The 17,757-nt window shown below is 37.8% G+C and overlaps 1 protein-coding gene across 1 annotated transcript in view; it reads left to right on the plus strand.

Moving 5' to 3' along the window:
* The window catches only part of vldlr (very low density lipoprotein receptor), a 46,306-nt gene extending 29,934 nt beyond the window's left edge, over positions 1-16,372 (plus strand). The window contains exons 14-19 of the mRNA XM_062031613.1: positions 1,956-2,095; positions 2,294-2,435; positions 5,713-5,862; positions 11,719-11,796; positions 12,269-12,438; positions 15,473-16,372. Coding sequence (XP_061887597.1) covers positions 1,956-2,095; positions 2,294-2,435; positions 5,713-5,862; positions 11,719-11,796; positions 12,269-12,438; positions 15,473-15,508 — 716 coding nt within the window. The 3' untranslated portion in view covers positions 15,509-16,372. The remainder of the gene's footprint in view (positions 1-1,955; positions 2,096-2,293; positions 2,436-5,712; positions 5,863-11,718; positions 11,797-12,268; positions 12,439-15,472) is intronic.
* Positions 16,373-17,757: the final 1,385 nt, after the last annotated feature.

Genomic DNA, 17,757 nt, shown 5'->3' on the forward strand with positions numbered 1-17,757 from the left:
GCTTGTGAGGGACTAGAGCCTATTCCAGCTGCATTTGGGTGGAAGGCGAGGTATACCCTGGACATGTCGTCCCCTCAATAGTTGCATATGGTTATCAGGACTCTTCTTCCTTGTACTTTTAACACTTTGACCTGTTTCTTAAACTGGATCATATTAGTAAATAATTAATTCCATGATTTAATTCCACATACTGGTTTTAAGTTTTGTATGTGCTTAAAAAATGTAAAGTAAAATTTTTCCCTAAAGTTACGTCTTTTGTTGGGAAGAATTGTTGTACATTCTCGGGTAGCAGGTTATAGTTTACTTTGTGTATAAAAATAGCTATTTGTAAACGCACCAAATTTCAATTTATATATTTTTAAATCAATAAATACAGTTTGAATGTTCTTCATAGCCAATGTTATGTATTATTCTAACTGACCTCTTGTAGTTATTTCACCACATTGCTCTACATTGACTTTGATATGGTAACATATTTAGCATTGTTCATTATTGAAGTATTTCTTGCTCTAGTATGTTAATGAGATTTCCAGTTCATTTTATCTTCAGTGTTGGAGGACAAGTAGTAGACTATCAATATAGATATCACTTTAAATATTGCCAAATATAATATAGAAAAATTACATGTTTAAATCATAGAAGCAACACCCTGAGATCGGAAATAACCAATTCACTGATTATTTTGTCAGTCTCATTTGCTTGCACTTGTCTATATGGAATTATGACTGCCTAAATTGATGACAATTTGTGACTACATCTTGTAATGCTGCTTTTCGTCATTATAAAATAATTGTAAGGTTGTCAAAAAATGTATTTGTTCATACCATCATGATACCTGGTTGTTTTTTTTTTCCACGGCAAGCCATGTCAATTCTTGGCACATAAGCACTGAGTCAAAGCTGGAAATGGCTGCTGTCTTTATATAAAATAGTGTTTCCTATTATATTTGAGAGCATAAGACATGGCAGAAATTATCTGTGATCAACTTTAGCGGCTTTGCTGCTGTATTTAGCAAATGGAGGTTTATATTAAAAGTGAAGAGGTATTTCTTATTTGGTGATCAAATGTTAAACGTCACAAAGTATTCACTGCGTGAGTGAAATCCGCCACCACAAGCCTATTGAATTACCACAGTGTGCGAAAAATCTACAGATGTGTGCAACCCAAACTTTATTACTTCAAAGTGCCAAAAAAACAAACCTTAGTCACTCTTCCGTCATTTGGCAACACTTTGAACGCCACTGGATTACTTATTTTACTAGTAAGGCAAAGTGTTGCCTGGGAGCCATTTGCTGTATGCAGCTCTTTTATACCCATGGTACATTATAGCAAAACAAACAAGAACGGCCAAAACGTGAACAGAGCAAAAAGGAAGAAAGTAACCTAGAAAAGGCTGAAATGTTGATACAGTGGTACCTCAACTTGAGAGTAATTTTAAGATACGAGCAGTTTCTCTGCTTTTTGGAATGTTTCAAGTCATGAGCATCCATTTGAGTTACAAGTATGTTGTGTTCCCCCGCCATAAAAAAGAGCTGTTACAAGCCTCCCCCAAAATCTGATGACCTTACCGAGAAGGAGGGAGAAAAAAGGAAAAAAAACACGACAGACTGTGTAGCTCTACCAAGCAGTCGGCACCCAAGTATAAATGACCAGTGTTCAGAGAGACACTCCTTGTGCGAGCTCCCTGCTCAATGAAAGAGCAGTCCGGGTACAATAAGGGGGATCTGCCACTGTAGCTATGTAGGCGAATATCCAACAACCAATGTGAGGTTTACACACTGGCTGGCATCTGCTACACCAGCTGTGAAAATTTAGTTTCTAGCAGAAGTGGACACTGTGGTAGAGGATCATGGGAAATTAAGTTCCAACAAGTTATCAATCTTTCAACACTATTTCTGTACCTTCACTCTTGTATGCCATGTTCTTCTAATCTGTTATCTTTGTCTTGATCATAGATCTAATCAAAGGCAGGCTGTATTGGGTCGATTCAAAGCTACATATGCTCTGCAGTGTTGACCTGAACGGAGACAACAGGAAGAAAGTACTGCAGTCTTCAAACTACCTTGCTCACCCCTTTGCTCTTACGGTTTTTGAGGTGATACTGTGTTTTGTCATTGTTACAATTTTATTACAAATGTGATTTTATAACTTTTAATGAAGCTTTTAAAATGCAAATATTTTTTCAAACCTTATTTAATGACCCCTTTGTCAACAAGCCTGTGCTGGGTTTTTTTTCTGTTCTTTTAGTTTGTTATTACATCTGTTTTTTTTGTTTTTTAAATCTTATTTCCAGGATCGTGTCTTCTGGACAGATGGTGAGAAGAAAGCTATTTATGGTGCAAACAAATTCAGTGGCTCAGATGTTGTGACACTAGCCAACAACCTGAATGATCCACAGGACATCATAGTGTATCATGAGTTGATCCAGCTATCTGGTAAGTGTTTGCTTCTCAAAATATTGAAAATCTGCCCTCTTTCTGCTTGATCTATATTAAATTTCTCATTGTGTAATCAAACAAAACAATTAAAGAATTACAAACAAAACATTTTTCGCCAAAATACTATTTTGTTTTAAAATTGTCAAATTATTAAAATATTTAATCGCGATTAGTCTAATTTTTGTTCATTAACTCCAAAATAATCGCAGATAGGTATAATTTTTCATCAATAAATGTACCCGAGACACAATTTTCAAGGGGGGTGGCATCATATTGCTGCATGACAATGTTTTAACACTCTATTAGTTTAAAAAAATGTAATATTGAGCCTGCTAATCATTGTAATCTAGGACTTGACCAAACATGATTTACACAATATTTCAACCGGCCAGAAAAACCCACCTCACCCCATATTCCTAAACAGGTGTACTAGCATTTCTTTAAGGTGCAAATATCAGAATAACATTACAAAACATATCTGACAATGCATGATCGTAATGTAAGACATTTTTATTTGGTTAAGTTTCCCCTAAATTGCCAAAATACCTGTGGGGGGGTGGTCAATGTCGTCGCATGATTTGCTATGATGCATATATTTAAGAAGGCAAAAGTGAATATACTTTTTTAAAACAAATCTGTTAAGTATAGTATTAACATACTTTTCTTACATAGTGTTCTATTTTTACAATTGTTGCTGCTTATTGGGGGTTAGGGTTAGTTTAAGAATTTTTGGTTTTTATCTGTTTTTTTGTAACTTTTTCTGTAATAAAAATGATTGGCAACAAATCGAGCATCTATTTTTGGTATTATTGAGACTGTACTCGTGTTTTGAAACTGTTAAGATTCTGTCATGTCCGTGACGAAAAACGAATTGCAGAGAGCTTAGTCACACTTGCTTGAAGTTGCTGGCAGCCTTTCTCTCATTAAAAGCTGCCAGTGTCATTGTGAAGATCGCTGTTCGTGGGTATATCTCGAATATATTAAAATATGTCCACAGCGCGGACATGCAGCCTCCGCTCCAGACAACCCTGTGCGTATGGCTGGTGTTAATGTGTGTTATGGTGGTCATTTCACACATAGTCTGTGAACACAGTGTTGGCGGAGAATGAACAAGTGTGTGTCCAGGAGTAAAGCACGGAGTCCATCGGTGTGAACGGAGGAAATACTTGTTGGAATTGGGACCGTTGTTGGCATAAATTTGCAACAAAAGTAAAAAGAGCGTCAGACTTTTTCTTCTGGACTCTACAATACATTAAAGTGTGGTGGCTAATATGAAGCCCGTACATTAAGGAGAAACCCCAAACGTAGTTACCCGAATGGATAGCGTAGCGCTTCTATTTTGAAGCCGGATGTTTGAGAAAATGTCTTGACAGGTTTTGATGTTGGATCGACTCTTTGCGAAAAGTCTCCTTTTGACTTCCTCCCGATTGTCTATCATTTCTGTTGAGCTTTTGTCATCGTACTTACTGAAGCAGTCACATTCCTTGTCCATTTCTGCTCGCTTGTGGCTCATTAGCAACTGAACTGCAGTCAAGTTCCCCCGTTACGGCATGGCACGGCCCAAGGGTCAAAAAGGAAGTGTTCGCATTAATCAACCATTTAGAAAATGTGCAGTTATTGAAATTTAAAGTTGATGTGTTATTGCGATAACTTTGACAGCCCTAATCATGATACAATGCAATTTTTGTTTCCTGAAGTTTATTAAAGTTTTGGTTGCATTTTCTGAAATTGTGTTTGTGTACCCTAATTTTTGGTTGTGATTTAACTTAAATTTTGCGGGCAGGGCCTCCCGAATAACATGTTAACCTTTTTATTGATCAGTCGAGAACAGGGTTGTCCAATTATTGCTTGAGGGCCGCATTGGGCTGAAAGCCAACTGCAGGGGCTAAATCTTTGTTAAAGAAGCATCTAAATATTTAAAAATCACTACACTAACCAGTTTATTTGTTACAACTGTGTGCTGTCTCTGTGATCACGTTAAAACAGCTGTTTTTACATGTAATTGGCGAACGCAATGCTTTAACGTCTACATAATTTCATTAATGAGGGAAGTTTGCTAAACATGTGAGAATACAGTACAACCCGCAGTAAAACCATATTTTTGAAGGTAATCTGTACAAATTGCCAACATGCTGTCATATGGATGTGCGTGCACTCACATACTCAGACATGCATGCACGAATACACAGATTACGACACTTTTTTCGCCAGACATCAGAGCGTCGATTGTAACAGTCATTTGTACCAAAAAAAAACAACCTTCGGTTTGCATTGATTAAAGCAAGCTATAACAGACTGAACGACACAACTTCAACTTTAACACCCCCCTCCCCCTACATTAGACCCTGACGACAATGTAATATAAAGTATAAACAAAACCTTGAAAATTAAGTGTGAAATTTCGACTCCTTGGTTTCTTTGACGACTTCCTTAAAGTTTTGTAATCATTCAGAAATATCAAGCAGCTAAAACGTGCCAAACATGGGAGTGTTTTGCCTATAACTTATGACTGACTTCTTTTACCCTTTCTAGATTGGCTTGACTTGTAGGACAATTATATTTGAAGTAGTTCAGGATCTTTGTTTTACCAAGTCAATCATTAAATATGTAAGATCTACTACAAATATAACTTGATTTGTCAAGTTTGGATTTTCTAGTCTTGTCAAGAGCATGTTTACAAAAGGAGCAGGGTTGGCAACAGATGACCAACACATCAGTTTAACTCACTTGTAAAGACCAATCTATTACATTAAATGAAGACTACAAATGTATGTTATTGAAAACAGTTGGTTGTTAAATGCAGGTATGAAGGCTGTTAGAAAATCAGTGTTACATAGTAGCCTTTGAATGTATTTTCAATTCCAAAGCATACCAGTAGCTCTAACGCAGTTACCTTGGCTATATATTCTGCTAAAACACAACCAGCTTCTGGTACTGCAAAAATCCTGCTTCATAGTACAGGCCCCTAATCTCATTAGGGCGGAAGTAGACTGTAGTCACGTCAGCATTTAAGACTGAACAATATTAGAAGCCTCTTTATTGAGTAGAGGAAACCCCGCTGGCAAGATTGAAGTTGATTTACAGCCAAAAAGAGACTCAAACAAAATGTTTAGTTAGATTTTGTTTTGTAAACAGAACTAGTATTTTTTTTTTTTAATGTTTTTTAAATCCAAATCTATTTGTGTTAAATTATTCAATTGTAAACTTGATTGCATAAAAAGGCATATTTCTCTCCATTTACATGTTCGACTAAAGCCTACTTCTGTTTTTGAAGGAACTAACTGGTGTGCAGAGAGAGGTGAAAACGGAGGATGTAGCTTTATGTGTCTGCCTGCACCACAAATCAACAAACACTCCCCCAAATATACATGCCTTTGTCCAGAAGGGCAGGAACTCACTGCTGACGGCCTACGTTGCAAGCCTGGTAAGTTGAAAACATCCTTAAGAGATGCATTGTTTGTATATTCATGGTTTAATGTAATACCATTGCTTGCAAAGTTGTAGTTATATTCTGTAAAGGGTAAAGCTCTGTAGTTCTTGCCATTGTTGCTTGAGTATTCATACCATTTTTCTAATTATTTGTATTCTGACAGTGGAATAGAAACTGAAGTGGTCCTGTCTTAATTTTGGCCTTCTTGAATGTGATTTTAGCGTTCTGTTAATTGAGCTGTATTGATTGTGAACAGTACCATAAATGATTAGTATGGATTTGTGGTCAATTCAAGTTAAGTTGGTTAAGTTCTGTCTGTCATACAATGGCATTCTCCCTTAGAGTTGTAGTGTGTGATTAACTTTCAAGCCTGTGGTTATAGAAGTTTGTAACATGAAATGCATTGATTTGACACATTGTTGGATGAAAAAGAAACAAAGCCAATAAAATATGCAATTTTTAAACGGGAGCTGAAAACCGTATTAAGATTTTATTTCACCATTATTTTGACTGAAGTCAGGACCATTATATTTATATAGCGCCATTCATAACCACACTTTGTCTGTCGCCAGGGTGGTAGATGGAGAAAACTGGGTAGGGGGTTTTCGATTCGAAATGGGGATAGGAAAGTGTTAACGCTGTAACAATTAACGGCACAATTTTGATGTTCTGTTCCCAGCATTACTATCACGAGTGGTCACTTTACCACCACAAGCAGTGACCATTTTGTCCATTTATTCCCAAGAATTGCGAAACAGATGATTTAACTGTACTCTACTGAGACAGAAGGAAACCTAGCAAATGAATTGTGGGCATATTGTCTCCTGTACTGGAACACTGCAACTCTCAGTACCACTGCACTCATGTGTGAGTGAACACACTGGTCTTTGAATTTGGTACTTTAAATTGGTTGACATGACTAGGCAAAACTAAGGGGTAAGGGCAAAGCCAAGAGGAAGTTAAGTGGAAAATGGGGAGGCTTTTCACCATCTCTCCAAGTTGGGTTCCAGCTAGGGCTGGGCGATTTTTAGGCCATATCGTGATACACGATAGCTCAATATTTTGCCTTATCCTTGAATGAACACTTGATGCATATAATCACAGCAGTATGATGATTCTATGTGTCTACATTAAAACATTCTTGTTCATACTGCATTAATATATGCTCATTTTAAACTTTCATGCAGAGGGAAATCACAACTAAGTCAATTTAGCAAAACTGTATTAAGCAGTGGCATGAACATTCATGTCATTTCCAAAACAAAGTGCAAAATTGTCAGACATTTTAAAACAAAATAAGTGCACTTTTGTGCATGATGACACAAGATATTTCTATAAGTCACATAAAAATGAGCTGCATATCAAATAGTATGTCCTACGGTGTTGATGTGGAAATAGCTGCTTCGGCATTTAGTTGGTGTGGCACCGAACGGAGATGTTATAATGGGTTGTACTTGTATAGCGCTTTTCTACCTTCAAGGTACTCAAAGCGCTTTGACAGTATTTCCACATTTACCCATTCACACACACATTCACACACTGATGGCGGGAGCTGCCATGCAAGGCGCTAACCAGCAGCCCTCAGAGGCAAAGGGTGAAGTGTCTTGCCCAAGGACACAACGGATGTGACGAGGAAGGTAGAAGGTGGGAAATGAACCCCAGTAACCAGCAGCACTCCGATTGCTGGCACAGCCACTCTACCAACTTCGCCACGCCGACATGTAAAGACATATTCCCGCTTGAAGCCAAACCACCGTCAGACGATGGACCCCGTGCTGTTTTTCTTGGGAATTAATTATTCCTCCGTTTGTTACCAGATTCGCACATTTCTCTCGTATTACCACTCAAACCACACGTTAGCTGTTAGCATCACAGCTAACGTTACCATGTCGCTACCTGTCTGCTCACGCGGGAGCGTGTGATGTTGCTCACGTGACAGTATGTGACATACAGGTATATAAGAAAATGCGCTTGGTTTAAGTCTCTGAGGAGACCAGAAAGAGTGAGAAACGCATGCAGTTTAATGCCCCGCAGCTAAAAGCAACTGCGTGAGAACGTATACTCTATCATGATAGTCATTTTCTATATTGCACAGAGACAAACCCGCGATATATCGAGTTTATAGATATATCGCCCAGCCCTAGTTCCAGCCAAATGCTTTTATGCTCTTTGCTAAGCCTCTACCAAACAAATGTATCCTATTTGTTCAGCCTTTGCAGCTGCATCAAATGGAACTGTGAAGCATTGTGTTGAAGGTTGGCTTGCCTCTAATCTTGTTAGTCACAGAAGGTGATAAGAAATGTGATTTTATTTCAAGGTTGAGTCTGAAACTTTAACAGAACTATGCATACTCTTAAAGGGGAACAGCACTTTTTTGGAAACGTGTCTATCATGCGTAATCCTTCGGGACAGAACAGGTCTTTTTTTTTTTTTAATGCATTCTAACTCTTAAAAAGTAATTGCATCTATTGCGCCCATAAAACCCACTAAAAAAACATCCAAAAAGTGCCAATACTTTACATTTTCACCTGACTATTTAAGTATTGGCAATTATATAAGCGCTAATGTTTAGGCACCTACTTTTAGCTGCGCATTGATCAGAGAAGTAACTAGTTTATGCTGCTATATTGACATTGTTAGCTCTCGCCTCTGAGCTGGTGAAAGTTAATTCTAGATTATATATCAAGCCTCTCACATTGATAGTAGATGGGATGTGTCCTTAAACTGAGAAGTTGGTCAACTTTGACTAAACCCTGAGATGTCAAAGACGCTTGTTTTGCACCCACCTTATTTTTTTTTAAGCCCTTTGTGAGGATTATGAGTAATTAATTTAAACCAGAAGATATGAGCATCTGAGTGAGAGCAGACTTTGTATTGTAAGGGCATGATTTACTTAGAGTTTGCATGAACTAATACTCGTGCAAACCTCATTGCACACGCATAGCTGATCTACTAAACATGTGCAAAGTGGATTGCGTTGGTTAGGTGAGCAGAATAAGGCAGGTAATCCATATTGCGTCAGTCTTCATTAATATGCACAATGTATGCTTATCAAAATGTCCACAATACTGGGAGGGGAAAAATGCAAATATATTATACAGCACATTACGTTTTGCGTTTTATTTAGCGCGTTTGAAAAGGACATTTGTACATTGTTTGGATTCTAAAATATTAGACACATGGTCAATTCAGCAAGTTTTTGAAATATGCATTTTTTTGCATATTGAGCGCAGTAGTGCAGCCTCCCTCCCACGCACCTTCAGCGGTACAAAATACTGCAGTCTTTGTAGATCACACGCAGCACACCGACTTAAAGTACACACTATTTTTATAGCTTACACATGCTGTTTAGCGTGTAATATTTAGATCTTAGTAAATCAGGCCCCAAGTGTTGGTATTATGATTGTCTCCCAAAAAGTATGCCCTGAGTAATAGTCCGTATTGTTGAAAGAAAAAGTGAATGTAATGAGTCTGAGCATATAGTGCCGATGCTTAAAATGAGCAAGGTACCTAAATATTACATATTCTGAATGTTCCTATTACTCTATCACATATATACCTACAGCATGTATATAAAACCTTGATGTAGGTGTCTGGATTTTTTTAGAGCACATTATAGGTGGAATAGAGTGACTCCACTGTTAGCTGACTTTTGCCAGCGTTTATTTACGACTTAGAATGCATTAAAAACTAAAAATGTGCTGTCTTATGAAAGAATTGTGAATGATAGGTAAAAGTGCTGTTCCTCTTTAAAAGAAACCTTTTTTTAAGATTGTCTCTGAACCAATTGACTTAAGTGTTTTTTGTTCCTATTCCCTTGTCTTTTTTTTTTTTAATAAACGAGTGTTTTGGCATATACAATTACATGTACAATTACATTACCCTTGACTCTTTGCAACAGACCCTTTTTACTAAAACTCCTTTGAAAGATGGGAAAGCTCTAATACTGCCCTCCCCTGGTCAAATAGGTTGCCTGCTCATTTTCCTTACACTGAGCTTACAGCCAATGACTCGTTTTAAAACTTGCTTTTAATAATTGTGCCTTCTGGCTGCTTAACTTTGACTGCTTTTAGAAAAACAGTTTATTTTTGTAGCCCTATAAATTTTTAAGTAATTTATGCCAGCTGTTCTTTGCTCTTGTTCCTCTTAATTTATACATGATTGAACCTTGTTTGCTGCTTTCTTTTTTTCCCTGATATCCTATTTTCACTTCAAACCAAAACCCAAGCAGGTTTTAGTTTGGTGGGGTGGCTGGGTCTGTTGGAGGGGCAACTGGGTATTTTGTGTCTAGGTTTTCCCTTTTTATATTAACTTTTAGGGATGCCCAATATTCTTCATAACGATACAAATAACTTAAGTTATATCTGTATTGATAGCATTATCAGTTTTAACTTGGGTTTGTGCACCTTTTTTGAGGCAGCTTCATTATCAACACATCGATGCTGTTTAAAGGGGAACTGAACTTTTTGGGGAATCTTGTCTATCCTTCACAATCCATTACAAAAGACGGAAAAAAAATTGTTTAATGCATTCTAACTCGTAAATAAGTCAGCTTACAATAGAGCAATAGATGGAGGTCCCCTATTCAGCCCATACAACCCAATAAATAGCATCCAATTTACATTTCGTGACTTGAATATTAAAGTATTGGTGATATAAGCGCTAACGCAAACAAACTATAGCGGTGCCATGATCACTAGCTTGTGTTGACATCGGCTGGTGAGCTGCTTTCTCGTGCCTGAGCTCGTGGAAGTTAATTATAGATCATAAATGCCTCATGCCTCACCTTGATAGTAGGATGAGGACATAATCCAAAAAGTAGGTACACTTTGACAGCCAATTTAGACCCAGAAATGGCAAACATGAAGACGCTTGGTTTCACACACACACAGCCCCTTTTTTTTTTTTTTGCGAGGATTTTGAGTCATTCATTTAAACGGGAATATAACAATATTCTATCAACCGGCATCCAAATGACAGCAGACATTGTACAATAAATGTTTTATGTTTTCTCTCAGGTCTGCGTGAGTAATCAATGTAAAAGAAAAAAGAACGTGATGCATTGTTTAAATGATGTATGCTTAATCTTATTATAAATGTGCGTGTTACTACATTAAAGGTTTGCGTCATGTACTGTATAAAAAGTCTTAATTGAGGTGTTTGGATGTTTTAAGGGCTTTATAGGCAAAATAGTGACTCCCATAGGCTCATTGTAAACCGACTTTTGATTGCATTTATTACTATGTAAAATGCGATCGCATAAGTTTCCAATAACAAAAATGTGATATTAGATATTCTATGTCTTGAGGATGAGGTAATAATTTGTGGATCCCTTGGAAATTTAATGGGTCCCCAATTAAATTATTTTGTTAGATTATCCTTTCTTGAATTGTATCGTTAAACTCTTTTTCATATTATGGTTATAAATACATGTATTAAAATTCTATTTTTAAATGCCGTCTGAGCGTAACAAACATTGACCGCCATTCAAAGTATGTTTCCTCACTGCCTGCGCAGTGTTTTTTCATTTTGTTACAGCAAGTCCCCTAAACATTAAAACCCCATCGACATGAATGAGCACAGCATTAAGCAATGGAAATGTGGGTTTATTTACTATGATGTTCATGCTTTCAATTGTTTAAATGAAATCTGTGGTGACTGGATAGTTTTGGTAGCGGCTAAACAAGCATGTTGTGATCTTTGTGTGTACTCCGCTGAAATCTTGCCAAATTAGGCCAAGGATCAAATAAATTCCTGCTTTCTCAAGGTTCATGAAATTATCATTACAAAATCACTTATTTTATTAGTTTCTTTTTCTGCAACTATTTATTTAATTCTATGTTCTTCCAGAAGCCGATGTGAGTACATCAATCCAGGTAAACTCCACAACCAGAGGCTCTGCGGCAGCTTGGGCCATAGTACCTGTGTGTAAGTCATCAATTACTTAATATCTAAGTTATTTTTTTTATTTATTTTTTTAATAATCTTATGAGAATGGGAAATTGTGCTGTGTGGAAACACTTTCTAATCTTGACTCCTACAAGCCAAAGACTGGTTTGTTTCATGGTTGTTTACAGTTGCGCTTCCTGTCCTCTACTGGGAGAAAAAAGATGACAAATACATGTACTGACACGCCCCTATGATATCAATAATTTAATATGATCATCTTTAGTCTAAGTGCTCAGACACCCACTGTGTGGCCTGCTGGTGACCAGTCCAGAGTGTACTCTGCCTTTTGCCCAAAGTCAGCTGGGATAGGCTCCAGCTCACAATCCTAATGAGGAGAAACATTATAGAACATATATGTATGTCCTTGTTAGGTATGATACGAAGGACAATGTAGATGTCAAAGCCAAGAGTGGGTTATCTCTAACCTCATACTGGTTGATTTGTCCTTCAGTGATGTTTGCCATGGCGGCGGCAGGTGGCTATTTAATGTGGAGAAACTGGCAGCTAAAGAACCAAAAAAGCATGAACTTTGACAACCCAGTCTACCTGAAGACCACAGAAGAAGACCTCAACATAGATATCACACGGCACAGCACAAATGTGGGGCACACATACCCAGCGGTGAGTAAAAACCTTTAGTAGGTAAACCATGTTCAGCAATCAATCACATCCCAGAACATGCGCTCAACCGCCGCGCTCAAGTTGTCTTTTATGAAAGCAGATCCTTTGCTAAATGGAGTAAATGGTAGGGATGTAACAATATAAAAATGTCATGGTGCGTCTATCACGGTATTAAGGCGATATTATTGTGGAATTGTCAGTGGCAGGAATGTTAAGGATGAACACTATTTGAACACAAACATAATGTTCAAATGTTTTAATCACATTTATTACTATTCTAACATGTATTTTTAAGTGCAAAGAATAGCGCAGGCACATCCAATGTTGCAAACAAATATTTTAAAAACTTCCATTTGAGTGTTTTTAAACTGAGAATGTAAACCTAGTCTGTAGTAAGTGTAAGACAATGTTCAGTTTAAGGTCATTACACTTTTAATTGAGGAGCTGTGGACATGTTTAATTTTGGAAAATGCTGCTTCTCAGAAAAGTTAACTCAAAATTTAACTTAATGGAAATACAGTGGAACCTCGATCTACAAACTTAATTGGTTAGTCAACGTGGTTCGCCAACCGAAATTTTCGTATAGTCTGAGTTCCCCACAAGAATCAATGCAAACATGAATAATTGGATCTAGCCTCTAACTCATTTTTTAGTAAAAAACTGCACACTTTAAAGACACTAATTTCCATTCATCCATTTTCTACTGCTTGTCCCCAAAAAAGTATTTAGTCAGCCACCCATTGATTGTCAATGGGTGGCTGACTAAATACTTTTTTGCCCCACTGTATATATATATATCTCAAACAAATAAGGGGGTAATAGCTCAACAATCTTTTATTCAAACACATTAGAGCAAGCTAAAATGTCAACACTGAACACAGACACAGAAGTCTTGTTGCGCTTAGAAGAAGAAAAACATTTTTTTTAACCTTCTCTGTGAATATGGCATTGTTGAACACTCCGGGAGTTTCAGAGTTGTAAACGAGCAGCGTTAGCACAAACTAGCAGTTTGAGGCAACCAGTCAGCGGCTTTTGTCCAAGTATTGCCTTCTCCTTCGCTGTAATGAAGGTCCGCCGTGGCATCGTTCAGTGTCATCACAATTAAAGACTTGTTAAGGAACACGTTTTTATTACTTCTGCCAAATAGGTTTTGTTTTCACTGGGTTTGTTTGTCTGTTAGTCAGTTCCCGTGTCGCGGTCTAGTCTAGAAGGGACGCTTAACATTAAAGACAAACGCTTTGGACTTACTTGTTCTTCTTGAACAGTTTATTTAAAAAAGGAATGTTTGTACAAGTTATAGTGTCGCTAATACAGCGAGTCGTGACAACATACACATGTGTGCGTGGCGGAGTGGCTGTGCCAGCAACCTTAGGGTTCCTGGTTCGATCCACAACTTCTACCAACCTAGTCAAGTCCATTGTGTCCTTGAGCAAGACACTTCACCCTTGCTCCTGATGGTCGTGGTTAACGCCTTGCGTGGCAGCTCCCACCATCAGTGTGTGAATGTGGAAATAGTGTCAAAGCGCTTTGAATACCTTGAAGGTAGAAAAGCGCTATACAGGTATAACTCGTTTACCATTTAATCAGCTGGGCTGGCAAATCAAGAGAATCACCTAACATATGCGCAGACTTGTGGAGATGTACTTTAGTTTTTGTCTGGCACTTTTGCATTGGCTGGTCTGAAAATACTTAAGTTTTGGTTGATACGTCATACATCACATAATTGTGAGGCTTTTGAAATTGCAATACCGCGGTATCTGCACTATTTATTAGGGATGCAACGGTATTGTAGAGTGTTTGTACCGACTATTTAAATAACTTCATCACAGCGGAGATTGAGATCTCATCTGGAGTATGCAGTCTTCCGTAATCCCCCATAATTGTATTGTTGGCCATCCTCTGAGCACACACACACACACACACACACCCCTGTACACAGATTAAGCAGATTAACCCTCTTCCGCTGCAATATCCAAGATGGGACATGAACTTCTGTCACCCTCACAGTTGCTGACACAAGACTCATATAAACAAGACAACACAAAGTTGTCTTTTTGTGAGCATCAACAAATGTTTACACAAATATACTGTAACTGCCATGACCATAAGGCAACTGTGCTTAGACGTCAGTCACACACAGCATGGTAATTTTTTTCCCCCACATACTGTAGAACTGAGTGACGGATTTGTCGCAAAAAACAAGTAATTCCTCTTTATAAAGTTAAAGTACCAATGATTGTCACACACACTAGGTGTGGCAAAATTATTCCCTGCATTTGACCCATCACCCTTGATCAGACGCGCCCGGGAATCATTGTTGGTGATTTTAACCCCCAATTCCAACCCTTGATGCTGAGTGCCAAGCAGGGAGGTAATGGGTCCCATTTTTATAGTCTTTGGTATGACTCGGCCGGGGTTTGAACTATAAGCATATTCGTAAATTATACAGTATCCATGCAATAATAAACCATTACGTATAACCTTTATTTTTCTGTTAAAATAAATATACCATTAAAAAATATAGGTTGTCTTTTTAAGGGGGTAAATTTACAAAATCAGCAGGGGATCAAATAATTGATCATGAGTTAGGTGTGTCAGCATCCCGCCATCATCCCTTATATTACAAGCAGCCACCCAAATTGGCCATCATACAATAAAACATTTCAAGAATGTAAGGGACAAGCGGTAGAAAATGGATGGATGGATTTCCTAGATTTACAGGTCGTAAAAAAAAGTTTCAGTTCAACTTTGTTGAATATTTCAAACTACTGATTCATGCACTGATCAAAATCAATCACTGCAAAAACACAGACCAACTGAACTTAAAACATTGAAAAAATGTTTAGATTTTTATATTTGAGTAAACTGCAAATCTGTTCTCAAAGAGAACTGAGCTGTTGGAAAGACAATCGGGTCCAGACAAAGACCCACTCATCAGTTGAGAATGTAAAAGGATGTCATTTAATTGCATATTGTAGTTTATTTGGTGCATGGTATGGTTTTTAATTATTTGTCTCTGTCTCCCTTTCTTCAGATTTCAATAGTGAGCACAGAAGATGATTTATCGTGACCTTCTTGGTGTATTTTTTTTTTTTCCTTTTTGTTAATGGTAGCTCATGGCAGCACATGGCGCCTCCTTGTTCCCATGCCAATGGTTGTCCAACCAGCCGCCTGGCTCTCACAACAACCATACGCACCATGAAGTGCATTATGTATTATCTGTGGTGAAAGTAACCGAAAGAAATGTTATTTATTATGTAAATACTTGGATTTTCTTTCTCCCAATCTTGTTTGAGCTTCTGGTAATTGCCCATCTCTCTTGCACTGCTGCTGACTTTAAGGGGTTTGCAGCAGATGTCAGAGTTAGTTTCTCCAGTTTGATCTTTTGTTCACAGCTTTTGGAGGTTTTTTTGGTCTAATGGATAGAGGCTTCATCCTCCTCACTTGATAAGTCTGCTGGGCAGGTTTTACAATTTGATTACATCTTTCAACCCTGGAGGCTCAGTTGCTTATTCAAATCATGTCTTCATTTCTGCTAGATAGTCAACTTGTTCATTTTTTTCTGCCACTTTAGTGTTTTGGGCGATTTCAGAGTCACCACCTTTTCAGCATTTGTAAACCTTGTACATTTTAAGCTGTCACCTCAGAGACTTGATTGTCAATCAGGATTTTATTCAATGCACTTTCTGATGAAATGTTCTCTGTAAATAAGATTGTATACATTTGACATGAAATCTTTTTTGCTATAATTGGGGTTAAATTTCAAATGTATTTAACGGAAAGGAAAAAAAAAAATTTGGTAAAACTATTTTGTATGCGTGCTGTGGATGTGGACCTTTTCTATCCTTGTACAGTGGTTTAAATACTTGAAAGCTCTGTATCTGTGTGGGGGGGAAAGGATTTCAAATGAAATTAAAATCAAAATCAGATAATTGTTCCACTCATGGCTTCCTGACTCAGCAGTGTGCTTGTTTTATCGTCTTTTCCCAAAGGATTGCAACCTATTTGGTGGTGGGTATAGGTGACGTCGTCTTGTAATTTGCCATAAAACACATTCATGTAATAATGGACACTGGGGGAGAGGAATAACCTGCCGACGAGACAGTGAGTAAAAAAAAAAAAACAAGCAAAAAAAATGTTCTCAATTGTCTTTTTTTCACCACAAGACTGAGTACTGACTCAGTACTTTTTAGATAGGGGAGGAGCTCACCGCTGCAAAGAGTTGGCAACACTGATCCTTCCTGCTCACTCTTCTTATTCTCTGGCAGAACGGGCCTCATGTGCTAAGCTTGCATACCCACAAAAACAAGTATGTATCTAGTCTATGGTAAACTCAGCGTGTATATGTGCGGTGCTTCACCAATGCACATTTGTAGAGGCTGTGGATACTTTGGCGACACACAGAGGCGGTTGTTCGGACTTTGACATTTGATTTAAACGTTGTCAAAAAAATCCAGGCAAGGACACAAAATTTACTTTTTCGCCAGTGCATTTAATGAGTAATTTACATATTTGAGTACTGTGTTTTTCGGCGTATAAGTCGCTCCGGAGTATAAGTCGCTCCGGAGTATAAGTCGCACCGGCCGAAAATGCATAATAAAGAAGGAAAAAAAACGTATAAGTCGCATTTTTGGGGGAAATGTATTTGATAAAACCCAACACCAAGAATACACATTTGAAAGGCAATTTAAAATAAATAGTGAACAGGCTGAATAAGTCTACGTTATATGACGCATAAATAACCAACTGAGAACGTGCCTGGTATGTTAACGTAACATATTATGGTAAGAGTCATTCAAATAACTAACATATAGAACATGCTATACGTTTACCAATCTGTCACTTCTAATCGCTAAATCCGATAATCTTAAGTCTAGTCTCTTACGTGAATGAGCTAAATATTTGATATTTTACGGTAATGTGTTTATAATTTCGCACAAGTCGCTCCTAAGTATAAGTCGCACCCCCGGCCCAACTATGAAAAAGAACTGACTTATGTAGGGGATCATTTTGCTACCTATTGCTGTCACATGTTCCTGTGACTTCAGCACAGTCAGTTAGGTGGACAGCAGCCGGTGGTGGTACGTTAATGGCACTAGGGACGGCGAAGTCCTCTTCTGTTATAATTAGAGATGTCCGATTGGCTGATAAATGCTTTAAAATGTAATATCGAAAATTATCGGTATCAGTTTCAAAAAGTAAAATGTATGACTTTTTAAAACACCGCTGTACGGAGTGGTACACGGACGTAGGGAGAAGTACAGAGCGCCAATAAACCTTAAAGGCACTGCCTTTGCGTGCCGGCCCAATCTTATAATA

The sequence above is a fragment of the Entelurus aequoreus genome, linkage group LG21 (assembly GCF_033978785.1).
Source record: "Entelurus aequoreus isolate RoL-2023_Sb linkage group LG21, RoL_Eaeq_v1.1, whole genome shotgun sequence".
Taxonomy (NCBI): Eukaryota; Metazoa; Chordata; class Actinopteri; order Syngnathiformes; family Syngnathidae; genus Entelurus; species Entelurus aequoreus.